At 39.1% G+C, this 17,134-nt stretch overlaps 2 protein-coding genes across 2 annotated transcripts in view; both read left to right on the plus strand.

Annotated features, from left to right (window-relative positions):
* LOC113168127 (NACHT, LRR and PYD domains-containing protein 12-like) overlaps positions 1 to 17,134 on the plus strand; it is a 260,345-nt gene that overhangs the window by 46,065 nt on the left and 197,146 nt on the right. The window lies entirely within an intron of this gene.
* The window catches only part of LOC113168131 (NACHT, LRR and PYD domains-containing protein 12-like), a 46,686-nt gene that overhangs the window by 12,185 nt on the left and 17,367 nt on the right, over positions 1 to 17,134 (plus strand). The window contains exons 8-9 of the mRNA XM_033326628.1: positions 4,450 to 6,247; positions 7,605 to 7,778. Coding sequence (XP_033182519.1) covers positions 4,450 to 6,247; positions 7,605 to 7,778 — 1,972 coding nt within the window. The remainder of the gene's footprint in view (positions 1 to 4,449; positions 6,248 to 7,604; positions 7,779 to 17,134) is intronic.

Below are 17,134 nucleotides of genomic sequence, written 5' to 3' on the forward strand. Positions count from 1 at the left end.
AACGATCTGGATGTGTTTGACCTGACGAAATACTCTGCTTCAGAGGAGGCTTTACTGAGACTGCTGCCAGTGGTGAAAGCTGCTAAAAAAGCTTTGTAAGTATGTGGATAGTTGAATGTTCATTAAAGTCTTGACCAAAGAATCCACATTGTGAACTGTGACCCTCAAAGTTTAAGTAACTGGGAGAGACCCAAACAGTTTAAATTTCTTAATGTCTGGTATTTTCACATGCAGACGTTTCCCATCAGCAGTTTAGTTTTATGATACACAATTTTTTTTACATTTTTTAGTCTGGTTATATTTTATTTTATTTATTCATTTTGCAGTCAACATTAAAGGTGATAATTGAACACAGGTTAACACAAATGTTGTCATGTTATACATCACTGTTTTTCAGACTGAGTGGCTGTAACCTCTCAGAGAGAAGCTGTGAAGCTCTGTCCTCAGTTCTCAGCTCCCAGTCCTCTAGTCTGAGAGAACTGGACATGAGTAAGAACGACCTGCAGGATTCAGGAGTGAAGCTTCTGTCTGCTGGACTGGAAAATCCACACTGTAAACTGGAAACTCTCAGGTCAGGTCAGGTTTCTGTTTTAAATAACTAGAGATATTTAAAAAATCCAAAACTGCTGACATTAGAGAGACCCAAGCAGATTAAACTTTCTAATGTCCGAAGTTCTAAGTCTGTCATCAGTATTTTTTTAAATGAAAAAAACTCTACTGAACTGAATTTATTTTAGTGTGTTGTATCTTTTTAGTTCTTAGTCAACATCAAAGGTGATTGCAGTTCATCACAAATGTTGTCATCTTATACATCACTGTTTTCCAGACTAAGTGGCTGTAACCTCTCAAAAAGAAGCTGTAAAGCTCTGTCCTCAGGTCTCAGCTCCCAGTCCTCTAGTCTTAGAGAACTGGACCTGAGTAACAACAATCCAAAGGAATTAGGAGTGACGCTTCTGTCTGCTGGACTGGATAATCCACACTGTAAACTGGAAACTCTCAGGTTAGTACATTTTTCTGCAGCAGGTTTTTCTTGATCCAGAGATTTTGTGTCTATGAGGATCATTGGAGATATTTAAAAAGTGCAAAACTGCTGACTTCAAAAGTCAAGTTTTAAGTTCCAGATGGTCAACCAAGGTTTTTTTTTTACAATATATTTATATAACTTTTTTTGTCTACATGAGGATTTTTGGTTTTTCTTGTTAATGTTGTTAAAGGAAGTGGCAAAAAAGTGGTCACTCTGGTAATTCTCTGATGTTGTGCATTTATTAATCATTATATGTGACCTGAATGCCACAAATATTAAAAATAACAAATTTTAACCAAACTATAAAATAAAACATGGCCGCCCACTATGAGCCTGGTTCTGCTGGAGGTTTCTTCCTCTAAAGGGAGTTTTTCCTCTCCACTGTTGCCTAAAGCTTGCTCAAATGGGATTGTTAGGTTTTCTCTATAATTTTTTTGTATAAATATTTTCTGTAACTTCCTTGAGATAACTTCTGTTGTGAATTGGCGCTATACAAATTAATCTAAATTGAATTCAATTGCCATCACACAGTAGCTGTTTTTATTATATATTTATGGCTTTAAGTCTTGAATGAATAAAATACTCAATCCTATTCAGGCCACTCTCTACAAACACCGATTTGCTCATTTGTTTTACGCTATCTTGATCTAGTCATGTGATATGATCACTTCGATGCCTGATGGTAACTCTACATGTTTTTTCGTTCACTCTTGTCAAACATTAGCTGCTGTCAGCACTGAATCGTCCAAATCTTCCTCCTATAATCTCTGGTTCCTGTTTAAAGATTAGTTTCAGTTCCTCTGGTGGTCGAGCTGCAGTGAATTATCTCCATGTAAAGTTAATGTCAGTGACATTAGTCTGTGTTTTCCTCTTTCTGATGCTGTTCACACTAACCACTGTTAGTTTGTTCCACTAGAAACAGCAGAAATCTGCTGCTCACTTGTTAAAGTAACTCTACAAATTAACATTAGTCTCAGCAGTAGGAAGTTCAGGTCATGTGACCAACCAGTGACCACTTAACCAATCATGTGACTGGAAGCTGACAGAGCAAGAAACTTCCCAACTCATCATGAGAATAGAAATCTGATCACTTCTGGACCATGATCGTATCAACAATGAACGATATCTGAGGAGGAAGAAGCAGAACAGTGAGACAGAATTTACTAAGTCAATCATTTCTTTCATTTTTCTGAATTCTTCATATTGGGTCTGACCACACTGGTAAGTCTGATCTAATTCTGAACTAATGTCTACACAGAAATAACGTCTGTAACTTCTCTCACTGTTTGAAGCAATAGAATCAAGTAGAAGTAGAGTTGAAGGTGAACTAAGTTCAGTCTAACTTAGAGTGCAGTACTTGTACTTTGAACAGTAGTGAGTATTTCCACAGTGAGACATCAATAGTTTTCATTCAGTTGTGCGACTGTTGTTAGAAACTCTGACGTCAGTGAGATGATTGACTGTTGTCATGTAGTTCACTTTGATCTGAACTAACTTCAGTCCAGTTGTTGTTGAAATAATCAGATGTAGTTTGTTGATCAAGTCATTTTCTGTAGACAGAGAGTTTGTGTCTGATCAAATCAGTGGATCTCAGTCCTTCTGTGAGTCAGTGAGTGTAAATGTTGGTCCATCATCCTGTGTGTGCTGGGCTGCAGCTTCATGCCTCCATCTAGTGGACTGATAGTAGAAGTAGAGCAGCTGATGGCAGCTTCCTCTGCCTCCCACTGCTGTCTGACTGCATTCAAGTGACACTGATATGAAAGAGGAAAGAAGAGCCAATCAGTGGAGGAGCAGCTGATCTTTGTCCAGGAGAAATGATGGAAAGGAGGATTTCAGTTTTCACTGCACATCAATGATTTGTGTTTCCTCTCCACATGAAGGTAGAAAGTGTGTGTGAGCTGATGTGGATGTGGATTCAGCAGCATGGATCAGTGTGAGGACAGAGAGGAGGGAGTCCCTCCCTCTAAAACCACTCTGTGTGGGGACCATGAGAGCCAGACCAAAGCTCAGAGGTGAGATGAGGATCTCTAACTGTCCATGACTCTTCTCCATGTCAGAGCTCAGCACCAACAATCACTGCTCCATCATTATTCACACTCAATGCGCTATGTGTTTTGTGTTGCAGACCAGAGCAGCAGAAACCAGACTTTACTGGACCTGGACCCAGTTGTGTTTCTGTGAGGAGTGACGGGTCAATTAATCGCCCCATTGATTTTAAAGGACAACAACCCCCTCCTGTTCCCAGGTGAGCTGTAAATAACATGACAATGTCAGTGACTGATGTTTCAGCAGTTGTTTCTCCAGAGAAGTTTGATTCATCGTGTTTCTGATCATTTCTGTTGTCGTATCTGAAAACTGAGCAGTAGAACCAGTTCTGAACTGCAGACGTCTGCTTCATAGTTTCTCTCCTCTCTGTGACTGTTGGATCCTCTGTTGTTGTCTGAAGACTGTTTGGGTGGAAACCAGTGGTTTTACTGATGCTAACATATGCTAATCGCTAACCAGTGCTAACCCTGGTCACACTGAGCTCCTCCATCAAACCAACACTGAACCATGAGACCACAGAGGTAGAAAGAGGTCAGTGAGTTTTATAAAGATCAGGTGTTCTGTCAAAGGAAACTGAGTTTCCCTTTTAGGGTTCACCAAGTCAGACTTCAGGGTTTGTTAAACCAATTTTCTGAATCAGGCCCATGCTCTGAAACCCAGACTGAACCAACACAGAGGCTCTTAGCACTTTCAAAGCTCTATAAAACTACTCTGTGTGGGGACCATGAGAGCCAGACCAAAGCTCAGAGGTGAGATGACTGAGACCATCGGACTGATTCTGTCTCCAAGTCTCATCTAGAATTGAATATTTCATCAGGACATTTTTACTATTCTTCTGATTCTATTTGTCTTTTATGAAGGAAACTTTGACTGAATATGTGAGCGTCACCAAAGTTGTTTTTCTGTCAGGTCCCATCAAAGACCAGAATCTCCTGGACCAGGACCTGAACCCAGCTGTGTGTCCTTCAAGAGCGACCGGTCAAAGCATCATGTTATTGATTTTAAACAGCAACCTTCATCAGACACAGAGTAAGTTGTTGTGAGTTTAAAATCAGTCTGATCAATATGATGTAAACTTTCTCTGATGATAAATTGTTGTGTTCTTTCGATTTCTGGATATTTCTGATGGAGTAAGTTGATTTCTGTTTGAACTGTTGATTTAAAGGAGAAGAATGAAGCAGGAAGAGCTGGCTGACTGTCTGCAGAGCAGTAAGAGGATTTCTCTAAACATTTAACATCATGGACAAATGAGACATTTACTGAGAGCTGAAGATGTGGAGTGTTAATATGTTGAAATGTGAATCATTTAGGGTCATGAAACTGTCAAACTGTGTTTTCATTAGAAATTTTATTGATCATGTTTTTGTGGTTTCATTCAGGAACTTCAGCTGCAGTTTGTCAGCGTGAACTTAAATCTAATCTGAAGAAGAAGTTCCAGTGTGTGTTTGAGGGGATTGCTAAAGCAGGAAACCCAACCCTTCTGAACCAGATCTACACAGAGCTCTACATCACAGAGAGAGGGACTGGAGAGGTCAATGATGAACATGAGGTCAGACAGATTGAAACAGCATCCCGGAAACCAAACAGACCAGAAACAACCATCAGACAAGAAGACATCTTTAAAGGCTCACCTGGAAGAGAGGAACCAATCAGAACAGTGATGACAAAGGGAGTGGCTGGCATTGGGAAAACAGTCTTAACACAGAAGTTCACTCTGGACTGGGCTGAAGACAAAGCCAACCAGGACATACAGTTCACATTTCCATTGACTTTCAGAGAGCTGAATGTGCTGAAAGAGAAAAAGTTCAGCTTGGTGGAACTTGTTCATCACTTCTTTACTGAAACCAAAGAAGCAGGAATCTGCAGGTTTGAAGAGTTCCAGGTTGTGTTCATCTTGGACGGTCTGGATGAGTGTCGACTTCCTCTGGACTTCCATAACAATCAGATCCTGACTGATGTTACAGAGTCCACCTCAGTGGATGTGCTGCTGACAAACCTGATCAGGGGGAACCTGCTTCCCTCTGCTCGCCTCTGGATAACCACACGACCTGCAGCGGCCAATCAGATCCCTCCTGAGTGTGTTGACATGATGACAGAGGTCAGAGGGTTCACTGACCCACAGAAGGAGGAGTACTTCAGGAAGAGGTTCAGAGATGAGGAGCAGGCCAGAAGAATCATCTCCCACATCAAGACATCACGAAGCCTCCACATCATGTGTCACATCCCAGTCTTCTGCTGGATCACTGCTACAGTTCTGGAGGATGTGTTGAAAACCAGAGAGGGAGCAGAGCTGCCCAAGACCCTGACTGAGATGTACATCCACTTCCTGGTGGTTCAGTCCAAACTAAAGGATATCAAGTATGATGGAGGAGCTGAGACAGATCCACACTGGAGTCCAGAGAGCAGGAAGATGATTGAGTCTCTGGGAAAACTGGCTTTTGAGCAGCTGCAGAAAGGAAACCTGATCTTCTATGAATCCGACCTGACAGAGTGTGGCATCGATATCAGAGCAGCCTCAGTGTACTCAGGAGTGTTCACAGAGATCTTTAAAGAGGAGAGAGGACTGTACCAGGACAAGGTGTTCTGCTTCGTCCATCTGAGTGTTCAGGAGTTTCTGGCTGCTCTTCATGTCCACCTGACCTTCATCAACTCTGGAGTAAATCTGCTGTCTGAAGAACAGTCAACTTCTCTGAGGTCCAAACTGTTTAGACCTGAACTAAAACTTCTCCACCAGAGTGCTGTGGACGAGGCCGTACAGAGTCCAAATGGACACCTGGACTTGTTTCTCCGCTTTCTTCTTGGTCTTTCACTGCAGACCAATCAGACTCTCCTACAATGTCTGCAGACAAAGACAGGAATTAGATCACAGACTAATCAGGAAACAGTCCAGTACATCAAGAAGAAGATCAAAGAGACTTTCTCAGCAGAGAAAAGCATCAACCTGTTCCACTGTCTGAATGAACTGAATGATTGTTCTCTAGTGGAGGAAATCCAACAGTACCTGGACTCAGGAAGTCTCTCCACAGATAAGCTGTCTCCTGCTCAGTGGTCAGCTCTGGTCTTCATCTTACTGTCATCAGAAAAAGACCTGGACGGGTTTGACCTGAAGAAATACTCTGCTTCAGAGGAGGCTCTTCTGAGGCTGCTGCCAGTGGTGAAAGCTGCTAAAAAAGCTTTGTAAGTATGTGGAAAGTTGAATGTGCATTTCAGTCTGGAACAGAGAATCCACATTGTGAACTGGAAACCTCAAACTGTAAATAACTGGGAGAGACCCACTGAGGTTAAATTCCTTAATGTCAGGATTTTTAACTTGCAGACGTTTCCCATCAGCACTTGTCATGATATCATTTTTTTACATTTTCTAGTTTGATTATATTTTATTGTGTCTTTTTAGTTTACAGTCAACATTAAAGTTGATAGTTGAACACAGTTTGACACAAATGTTGTCATGTTATACATCACTGTTTTTCAGACTGAGTGGCTGTAACCTCTCAGAGAGAAGCTGTGAAGCTCTGTCTTCAGTTCTCAGCTCCCAGTCCTCTAGTCTGAGAGAACTGGACCTGAGTAAAAACCACCTGCAGAATTTAGGAGTGAAGCTTCTGTCTGCTGGACTGGAGAATCCAGACTGTAAACTGGAAACTCTCAGGTCAGGTCAAGTTTCTGCTTTTAAAACCTGGAGATATTTAAAATGTCCAAAACTGCTCCCAATCACATTAAAATTTGTAATCTCACAAGTTTTAAGTTGCAAAAGTTTCTCATCAGTATTTTTACAATATATAAAATAACTGTACTTTCCTGTCTGATTTTTTTTCACTGTGTTGTATCTTTTTAGTTCAGGGTCAACATTAAAGGTGATTACTGTCAGGGAATGGAGTCACGATACACAAGTAATGCAAAGAAAATGATTTATTTACATTTATTTACACAATCTCAAAAGCAGAGAAAACGGGAAACTAACTAGAGGGAGGTATCAAAAGGACACAGCAAGAAACTGGTCTAAACACAAAAACAAAGTAACAACAACAAACTACCTAAAGCACGGTGGGGAACAAAGTAACAACCTAAACTAGAGATACAAAGGAACAACAGAAAATCACTGCACAGACACAGGCAAAAACTCACAATGGCTGAGGAACAAGGTCCGTTATCCAAGGGCTGGTGAGTGAGGGAGAAAAGGTCTGAGAAACAGGGCTGGAAGAAATCACTAGAGCGCGAGGTCCAGGGTATAACATGAGCAGGAAAATGGCTGAAGAATTGTAGTCAGAACTGACAATCTAGCAGCGAACTGAGGGCTGAAGAGAGCTTATAAAGGAGAGGGTGAATACAGGAAGAACTGATCAGTAATTAATGCAGAGGGAATGGAAGAGTAAGTCAGTCCATGTATGGGCATAGCAGGAAGTGGCTGGAGAGCAGAGCAGCAGGAGTGGGACCAGGTGAAAGAAAGAGAGAAACAAACTGGGCCAGTATCAGACAGGAATTGTGACAATTACAGTTTGAAACAAATGTTGTCATGTTCTACATCACTGTTTTTCAGACTGAGTGGCTGTAACCTCTCAGAGAGAAGCTGTGAAGCTCTGTCCTCAGTTCTCAGCTCCCAGTCCTCTAGTCTGAGAGAACTGGACTTGAGTAACAACAACCTGCAGGATTCAGGAGTGAAGCTTCTGTCTGCTGGACTGGAGAATCCACACTGTAAACTGGAAACTCTCAGGTTAGGATTCATTATATTAAGTAAATTTTTCTGCAGCAGATTTACTAGATCCAGACAGTTTGTGTCTGTGAGGATCATTGGAGATATTTAAAAAGGTCCAAAACTGCTAACATGAGAGAGATCCAAGGAGACTAAACTTTTAAGTTGCAGAAGATCCTATTTTTACAATTCCTTTTTTTTTTAATTTTATTTTATTTTTTTACAAATTTTTCTTTAGACTCGGAGAAGTTGTCTACATGATTTTTGTTTTTCCTGTTAATGTTGTTGTTAAAGATAGAGGGAAAAAAAGTACATTTTTTGATTGTGTTCATAAATTAGTCATATGTGACCTGAATGCCACTAATATAAAGTAATAACAAATTTCAACTAAACTATATTTACCACCAGAATGATTTGTATTATATTATAATAAATGCTTATTTCAAGTAAAGAAACTAGTTAAAATGAGCAAAACTAACCCACGCACCGTCAGTTGATACAGACAGAAAGAATACATAACTTACATTGTTTCCGTTTTATTTATTGTCTCATTTTGATCGATGTTTTATTTTGGAAAAGTACCAGATTCTCTCCTCCACATCTGTCCACGAGTCACTCTTGATGCCTCGGTCACATAACACATCATACATAACCGCTAAACTGAGAACCCCAATCTAGCAGTGAGAAGACAAAAGAAGAGCCTACGACTTCAAAGAAAAAAAAAAAAAGCTGCATTTAACAGACAATAACAGGAGTCTTACTGGAAATATGGATTTATTGCGACAGGTTCTTTACACGCACCAAGTCTGCTCTGCATAATATGCTGCGACCAATGAAGCATTCAAAACTGCTTCGTCACTTCTTTATTTTGATCGAAAACCCCTATGTATTTAGAAAATACCAGTTTTTATTTTCATGTATTTATCCGCCACACGTTAAAGGCCGGTCCGTGAAAACATTGTGACCACTGCCCAGACTAATACTTTAGGCACCTAAATAACAATACTTTTTAAGTTTAGGAAACTGTGCATAACCAGTTCTTTAGTTTTGTAAAACTGTTAGAGATGTGTTCAGTTTCTTTATTTCTTCATTTGCTGTTTAAGTCAATAGAAATTATTTACATTGGGATTAATGTGTGAATTGTAGTTTTGTTGTAATGTACTATGTACAACGTGCTTTTAACAACCAATGAGGTTTAATTCTGTTAATGTGATTGACGTGTCATGTAAGTGGTTCTGTAGTGTGATTGGTTAATGTGTGGGAGTTAGAGAGGTCAAGGGTCAGCTGGGAGAGAGGCCGGCTACGAGCCGCACGGAAAGAAAAATGTAAACCAGAGAAACAGAACCATTAAGAAGGAAAAGTACAGTTTTTACAGTGAATATTGTTCTTGTTAGTCCTGTTGTTTCACCAGCTACAGCACAGTGGACTACAGTATGTTAAGCAGCCGTTTTAAAGTACACTGACTCTAAACCATGACGAGGAGGTTGGCATGTCAAGCATAAAACCAGCTAGAGTGAGAAGAGACTATTCCAGATATTGCTCCAGGTGACCAGGAGAAAGTCTGACAGCTCCTCTGGCAACAAGAGAGAATTTATGTTAATACAGAGTTTTGTTACTGTGTTTCTTAACTGTGGGATATATTAAGTATTGAACACAGATAATTAAAGGGTTGGACACAAATATTCAAAGGTTGAACACAGAACCTGTATCAGTGAATTATGTGATAGCAATCTGGTGATATTTTATTTGGCTCAACAAAAGTACTTTTATTTATTTTCTCTTTTAATTAATACATTTAACTATAATTTGGGGACATAGTTATTTTGTGATCTATTTTATAGGTTGAGAAAGAACAGTAGACAACTTATACGGAGAAGTGGGAGTATTTTACCAACTGATTTCATTCATTTGTTGCTTAAGCTAAAAGCGTTGTTCATAAATCAACTAAGGGAAATAAAGTTTATGAGCTCAGGGAGCTGTTCTTCTATTAGAGGATGAAGGAAGCGCTTCATATAAAATAAAACATACATGATCTTTCGTCTCTTTATTGAACAGACATGTAGCTCTAAACCACACCTCCATTGTTTATTTCATTGATTGGACTCCAGGTTTGCTAACATCTGACTATAGTTGACGTTGTTAAATCAGACAGTGTTTCACTGACTTTTTCCACCATCACTCTGTTTGTTTAATGGTTGTGTTTAATAAATACAAGAAAGATCAGGACTCTTCAGGTGTTTTATCAACTTAGAAATATTGTGTTTGTTTATATTTGTAACTTTGGTGAAGATCAGATTAAATTTCATGAACAACTAATGAAAATTAGGAAATTGAAAACAGTTCACTTACTTTTCTTTCCACTGTATGTGACTGATTTTGCATCAAATACAAAAAGGTTTATGTGATGTTGGTTTATACAAAACCCAGCACCAAGTCTCCTGTGTGTTGTTTTGTGTGTCTGCAGACTGTCAGGCTGTCTGATCACAGAGGAAGGCTGTGCTTCTCTGGCCTCAGCTCTGAGCTCCAACCCCTCCCATCTGAGAGAGCTGGACCTGAGCTACAATCATCCAGGAGATGCAGGAGTGAAACTGCTGTCTGCTGGACTGGAGGATCCACACTGGACACTGGACACTCTCAGGTATGGAGAGGTCTGCTGCATCCACAGACAATGTCTGATGGAAGAGGGAGTAGAGATGTTAATGATTAATGACTCTGTTTGTTTATATGAATAAAACATGATGAAATCAGGTGTTACATTAGATTCTGTGAACTGAGCAGGGAATTCAGCTTTACTGTCAGTTCCATTGTTGCCAGATCTCAGGAGAGAAACCAGCAACCAGGTCTATGAAAACAAGCCCAAAAGAAGTGACTGGGCTCTAAAAGCCAACAGAAAAAGCCCAACACAGGCAGCCTTATCCACCTTATAGGTAGAGTTTTTATCCTCAGAATGACAATAAATGAATATCAGAGGATTGAATCAGGTCACAGCATCATGTCTCTGTCTCCTCAAATAGTGATGATTGAAGCATCTTCACCTTCCTGAGATCCTGATGTAAATCAGAACTAGAACATGTTCATTTCATCATTACAATCTGTCAAAGAGGAAAAACTCCTTGTTGTTCCCAGTTGAAGAATTAGTTTGAATGTTTTTCTCCTCAAACTCCTGTTTTCACTTTCTGTCTCTGGCTGCTCCAACAAATCTGACACCAAATCAGATGAAGCCACAAAGTCTGTGTGTAATGATCAATATCCAGTAGCTGTAGGTGAACTAGACTTCCTCTGAACACAGGTCAACGTCTGAAGCTCAGCTGAGATCAGTCCACAGACATTAGAGAGAGGAGAACACACACACACAGAGTCCATGTATGTGGAGTTGAGCCTCTTGGACTTTGCTCTCCAGTTTCCTGCTTCCTGTGGTGTCACATTAGTTTGTCTGGTGACAGAGTGAGACTGAAAGCAGGTGTCTGACACCAAAACTGCTGTGAACTAGAGAATTGAAATCTTTCCTCCATGTCACCTCCCTGCTCCGTAGAATTCCAAGATAAGGACTCCAATTCCTTAGTTGTTTGCTGAATGTCCATCCCTACATACAAGCCTCCATTAGAACAGAACCAGAACACACTGTGTGTATGAGAGCCATGTAATGTCCATGTGTGCATGCTGAAAGAGAATGTGCTGCTCTGACCCCCCTCCTCCTTTCAGGGTGGAGCCTGGTGGAGTCCGATGGTTGAGACCAGGCCTGAGGAAGTGTAAGTGTGTTTTTAATGAGACTGATGAAAACAAAGCAGCAACATTCAACCATCTTCAAACTGTCACATCACTAATTCAAATCCCTGATGTCATGAGTCCTCATCAAACTGATGATAGATTAATAACTGCAGCTGGATTGTGTCTTGTTCTCTCCATCAGATTTCTGTCAACTCACCATCGACACAAACACAGTGAACAGAAAACTACGACTGTCTGACAACAGGAAGGTGACACATGTGGAGGAGGATCAGTCATATCCTGATCATCCAGACAGATTTGACCAGTGTCATCAGCTTCTGTGCAGTAATAATCTGACTGGTCGCTGTTACTGGGAGGTCGAGTGGAGCAGAGGGGTTTTTATATCAGTGAGTTACAGAGGAATAAGAAGGAGAGGAGACAGTAAAGACTGTGAGTTTGGAGAGAACGATCAGTCCTGGAGTCTTTTCTGCTATGATGTTGGTTACTATGTCTGTCACAATAACAGAGAAACATTCATCTCCTCCTCTGTCTCTAACAGAGTATCAGTGTATGTGGACTATCCTGCTGGGACTCTGTCCTTCTACAGAGTCTCCTCTGACAAACTGATCCACCTCCACACCTTCAACACCACATTCACTGAACCTCTTTATCCTGGATTTAGGTTCTGGTCTCCTGGTTCCTCAGTGTCTCTGTGTTCAGTGTAGTACTGAGAGTGTCGTCTTGTCAGAGAAACGTCGTCTCTGTTGAACAGATAGTTCAGTCTGTACATGTCTGTCTCTTTCACTCACACACACGTTTTCAGATTCATGGATTCAATCAGTTTCTTCTTGAACCAGTTCTAAATGATTCCTTGTAAACTTGTTCCTCTTCCAGTCCTTTAAAGATAAAGCTCTGATTATTCCAGGATCCAGAGGACTTGTTCTGAAGTCTTGTTCTGTCTTTTCTCTCTTTCTCTTTTTGATCCACTGACATTATTAGACATCAGTGCTGCTGTTCATAGTGACGTCAGCACAAATGACCCAACAAGACCAAAGATTCAAGTGAAACACATCCATGAACTTCATGAAGGAAAGTTTCCTGACTTTTGTTCTCCAATCATCTTTATTTGAAGTTAAATGAGTCCAACTAAAGTCAGATCTCCTGAAATGGTGACGATTTGAAGTGACTTGACATTTTAGTGATACTGACCAGGAGTGGACTCACTGTTGTTATGGACTGTATCTGTAAGTGCTGCTGGTTCGTCTACAGCATCCACACACATCTGGAAACACATCTGTGTGTCTGACTTGATCAAACAATGACTCCTGCAGCTGCTGGACCAGAAGCTGGACCTTTCAGAATAAAAGCATGTGTTTGTATCCTGCAGCAGGACATCAGTGTGTTCCTTCAGGCTGCTGTATTGAACCAACACACTGAGCTCAAATTGAGCTTTATTCACTTCAACTTTGTTCTTGGTCTCTGTGATGGAAAAGTTTCAGTTGAACATTTGGAGCAAAATCCAAAGTGTCCAAGTGGAAGAAGAGTTTTTGTGTTGGTGTTAAAGAAGCTCTGAGAGTGAACCATCAGAAACATGAATGTGTGGTTGTTAGTAAGTAAAGTTCTAGATATCTACCTAACAGAACCTGTCCCATGGACTAACTGTAGTTTGATGATCTGACTTTAGTTTGGATTGTGCTCATGTGTTTCTATATTTCTATGAGATGAGACAGTATCACTTCTGACAACACTGAAACTAGGAGCTGAATGTTTGAAAATTGATTGGAAAACTGCAAAACAAGGTTCAAACATTTGAAAATAAGATTTGAACATGTGGAAAAAATACTTTCTTCTTTTCAGTGTTACAAATGTGTTTCTTCTAAGTTCTGAGATGTGTTTTACAAACCTACAACTGTGTCCTTTCATAGTTTCAGCTCATCTTCTTGTAGTGTTTCCGATCTTCAGTTTCTGACCCAGTTTTCACAGGAAACAGTTCTGAAACTCTGAAGAAGCTCAGGGTGGGAGCTCACTGAGGCTGGATCTTGATACTTTAGTATGTACTTGTTTTATTTGTTATTTCCAAGTGATTTTGTCTATTATTACCCCAAGAAATGTTTTGTCCTAAACTCTTTCAATGTCGACTCCATCTATTTTTATGTGCATCTGTGAGCCTATATTGCAATTTTCAATCATCATGATTTTTGTTTTGCTCAAGTTTTTCAAGTGTGTGTGTTTGTGTATTGTATTCAGCATTTGCAAATGTTGATGAGTGATATTATCAAACAATGTCGGCTCTTTAAATTTTTCTAAACATATGATTTTACATTATATTGTTAGGTGTGTTAGACTAATTTTCTTTCTAGATAAACATGGAGGGAGATCTGACCACAGGCTGAGCTGCACAACATTGTCAGGGATTCATCATCGTGCCCAAAACCAGCCAGTGTGTGTATCTAACCACCAACATGTTATCTATGAAAAAATAAATATATAATAATATACTGTGGACACTGGCAACATACACACATAAATACAATTTAAGATACCTTTTAATGTAAGCAGTAAACTGACAGAGAACAGTATGTGTGGTTAAAATACCCATACCCTTTAAAAGTACTCATTCAACTACATGTTTTAAAATAACACACTGTACGCTCATGTATGCTAAAGTACAAGAAGCAGGAAAAGACAATTCTATGCTAATGTATATATATATTTTTAAATTTTCACTGCTAAAATTTTAAATGTTTTATTTGTATATAATTATTTACTCTCCTGTTCTCACAACAAGTGAACTTTGTGTATCTAGACAGCCAGCTAACAAAAAATACAAGACTCCATACAAGACTTGTTTTTCTTGTTTTTACTGGAGTTGTAGTGAACTGAGGAGTACATTGATCTCTAATATATTTCTATCTTTATCTTGTAACTGAAAGAAACAGAAAGAAACTAAATGAACAAATAATACATAACGTTACACATTTAGTGTGTTACACTCAGTAGCTTGAATTGAATAAAGCTAATTCCTACAACATGCACACGTTATTTATCATGTTACAGGAAACAATTCTAACATTCTTCTAATGTCAATAAACATGTTCATACTTACAAAGACAAATATTTAACAAGGTACAAACGTATAGAGCACATTCAGCATGTACATGAACTACTACTGTACCGACAGAGAACTACATCAAAGATGTACTATTGAACAGAGTGGAAAGAGCGCTCACTCTGTAACTAACTATCTTCACAAAGATCAACTGAAATACACAACTCTCACTCTGACAAGTTTTTAGAACAAATACTTTTAGCTGCCTTTGTCATAGATTTACTCTTATTAATTTATCACTTAAGAACTAAACATTTAACTTATTCATGTTTTGACATTTACAGTATATTTCTGTACTCTTAGCTGAAGTAGTGATGTTGATTTATGTTTATTATAAAGGTTGTAGGATGGTGCTGGACTGAGGTTTTCTGGTGTGGTGTCACTTCTTATTCTCATTTCATTACATCAACAACACCTAAAAAACCTTCAAAACAAAGTGTAAATGTCCAGTTGTAATACGTCACAATTTAAAGCTGTAACAGTAAAGTATTGTTTGTCTGCAGATGGAAAGTTGCAACAGACACAAGTCAGTTTTTACCAGTACATAACTGCTAAGTCATCACTAACTGAAGTAGTAATCAGTACTTCTGTGTTTACTCTGTTTTACCTGAACACAGTTTTTTTACTCCACTCAGCTCAGTTTTCATGTAAAGATGCTCCAAGTAAAATGCTCCACGTCCCCGAAATCATAAGATCTTTAGTAGGTCTGCTCAGTGATTGAGATTAAAAGTGTCACCACCTCGTGACATGGATGTTGTCGACTGACCGACCGACTGTTGTTTCCTGAGGAGCAAAGTTCCCAAATGTCTCCTGCATCCTGCAAACAGATTCTACCTTGTTGTGTTTCTTTACAGCTGAGCTCAGCCTCCTCCGAGCCATCATCAAGACCACTGTAAAGAAAAGACACAAAGGTTTTTACTTACAGATCAGACGTTGAAGATGTGTTTCCTCCATTGTCAACGTCTCTGTGATTCTGTGAGTCAGACTGAGTAAAGCCCACCTTCTCCCTCTGTTAGGTTTGTGGTTTCCTCTTTTCTGTGACAAAAAGAACAGTGATAAAATATCTAACGTAAATAATAAGGCAGACTCAGGACCGGCCAAGAGAGAGCATCTTTGAAAGAAGCTCTGAACCGCTGGACCATCCCAGACTGAAAACATGGAGACCTGTTTCACACGTTTGATCAATTGATATTGTTGTATGTGAAATTACAAAATGCTGGGTGTTTGCAGCTATCGGACACTTTTCATCCTGATGTGAACAATGACTGGTTAAATCAACTTGTGCCATATGCAGGCCTTAGTGAAATGGTGGTTGTCGGATTTTTGTTGAACAAAATACATATATATTTAAAAATGGCACATGTCAATATTAGATATCAAAATCAAAAATAGAAGGGTGCTGAAGTGACCAGAGAATTTACCTCAATACTGGAGGAAAGGAGTGCCTTAAACCTTCAAATGGACGATGGAAAAGAAATATTCAATTCCTCTTTAATGGACAAACACAATATCACACATTTTGCCACATAAACACTTGATGCCAGTCTAGTGCAAATATTTAACTTGGACATGAGTTTTATTCACTTCTTGAATCACTTAAAGATAAATTTCATCATCATATTTCAGACAACACCACTGTGGTGAGGACAGAAAAGAAATAAGACACATGATAGATGGTCCAACACTGTAAAAAACATTGATCTCTATGAAGAATCATTTCACAAAACATAACGAACATAGAAGCAACCATGTTCAACAATATGTGTCTATTGACATTACGTTCTACTTCAGTCACAGTCCATCTGTCTTAGTTCCTACAATTCTGTACATGTTCTTTAGACACAAAATGTGCATATGATCAGTCCAGTAACTCTCATTATTCTTTTTTACAGTAACAAATAAAAAGAAATACACAGAATATCACATTAGCTCATGTCTTCATTATTCTGTTAGTTTCCCTCCATCCTGACAGATCTAACTGCTTCAAACTAATTATAAACAACATTTTTTCTTGACCACTGTCTGAATACATACAGTAACAGTAACATTAACATGTTTTAATAAACACATGACATTTTGAATTTCACTATTTCAAACCACGTGTAGAGCTAACCATGCATGTTGACACTGACTATAACCTGGGCGCTAACATCTCTGCACACTCTGATTTACATTTGTACTAACTTACAATAAATCCAAATATGCCACAGACTCCATCTCTTATACTTTCTATATTTGCAGATGTTCTTTATGGGTTATCCAAAACGTTTTCCACTGACATTAATCAACACAGCTCGTTTTCACTTGTTGTTACACTGAACATACATCGTACCACACTTGCTAGCTTAATGCTAATTCCTTCACTACATAAACAGACTATGTTGTGAACACAGTTATTAGAACAGTTACTAACATTATAAAACAAACTTAAATCAGCATTTACTGTCTTACTGGTCACACATTCAAAACTTAGGAAGGTTTTAAATACCTGAAAATGGAGAAAATCACTAAAGATGTCTCCCACAGACTTCAGTCTATGACATCTTTATGAAGAATGAAG

This window comes from Anabas testudineus, chromosome 18 (assembly GCF_900324465.2).
Source record: "Anabas testudineus chromosome 18, fAnaTes1.2, whole genome shotgun sequence".
Classification (NCBI taxonomy): Eukaryota; Metazoa; Chordata; class Actinopteri; order Anabantiformes; family Anabantidae; genus Anabas; species Anabas testudineus.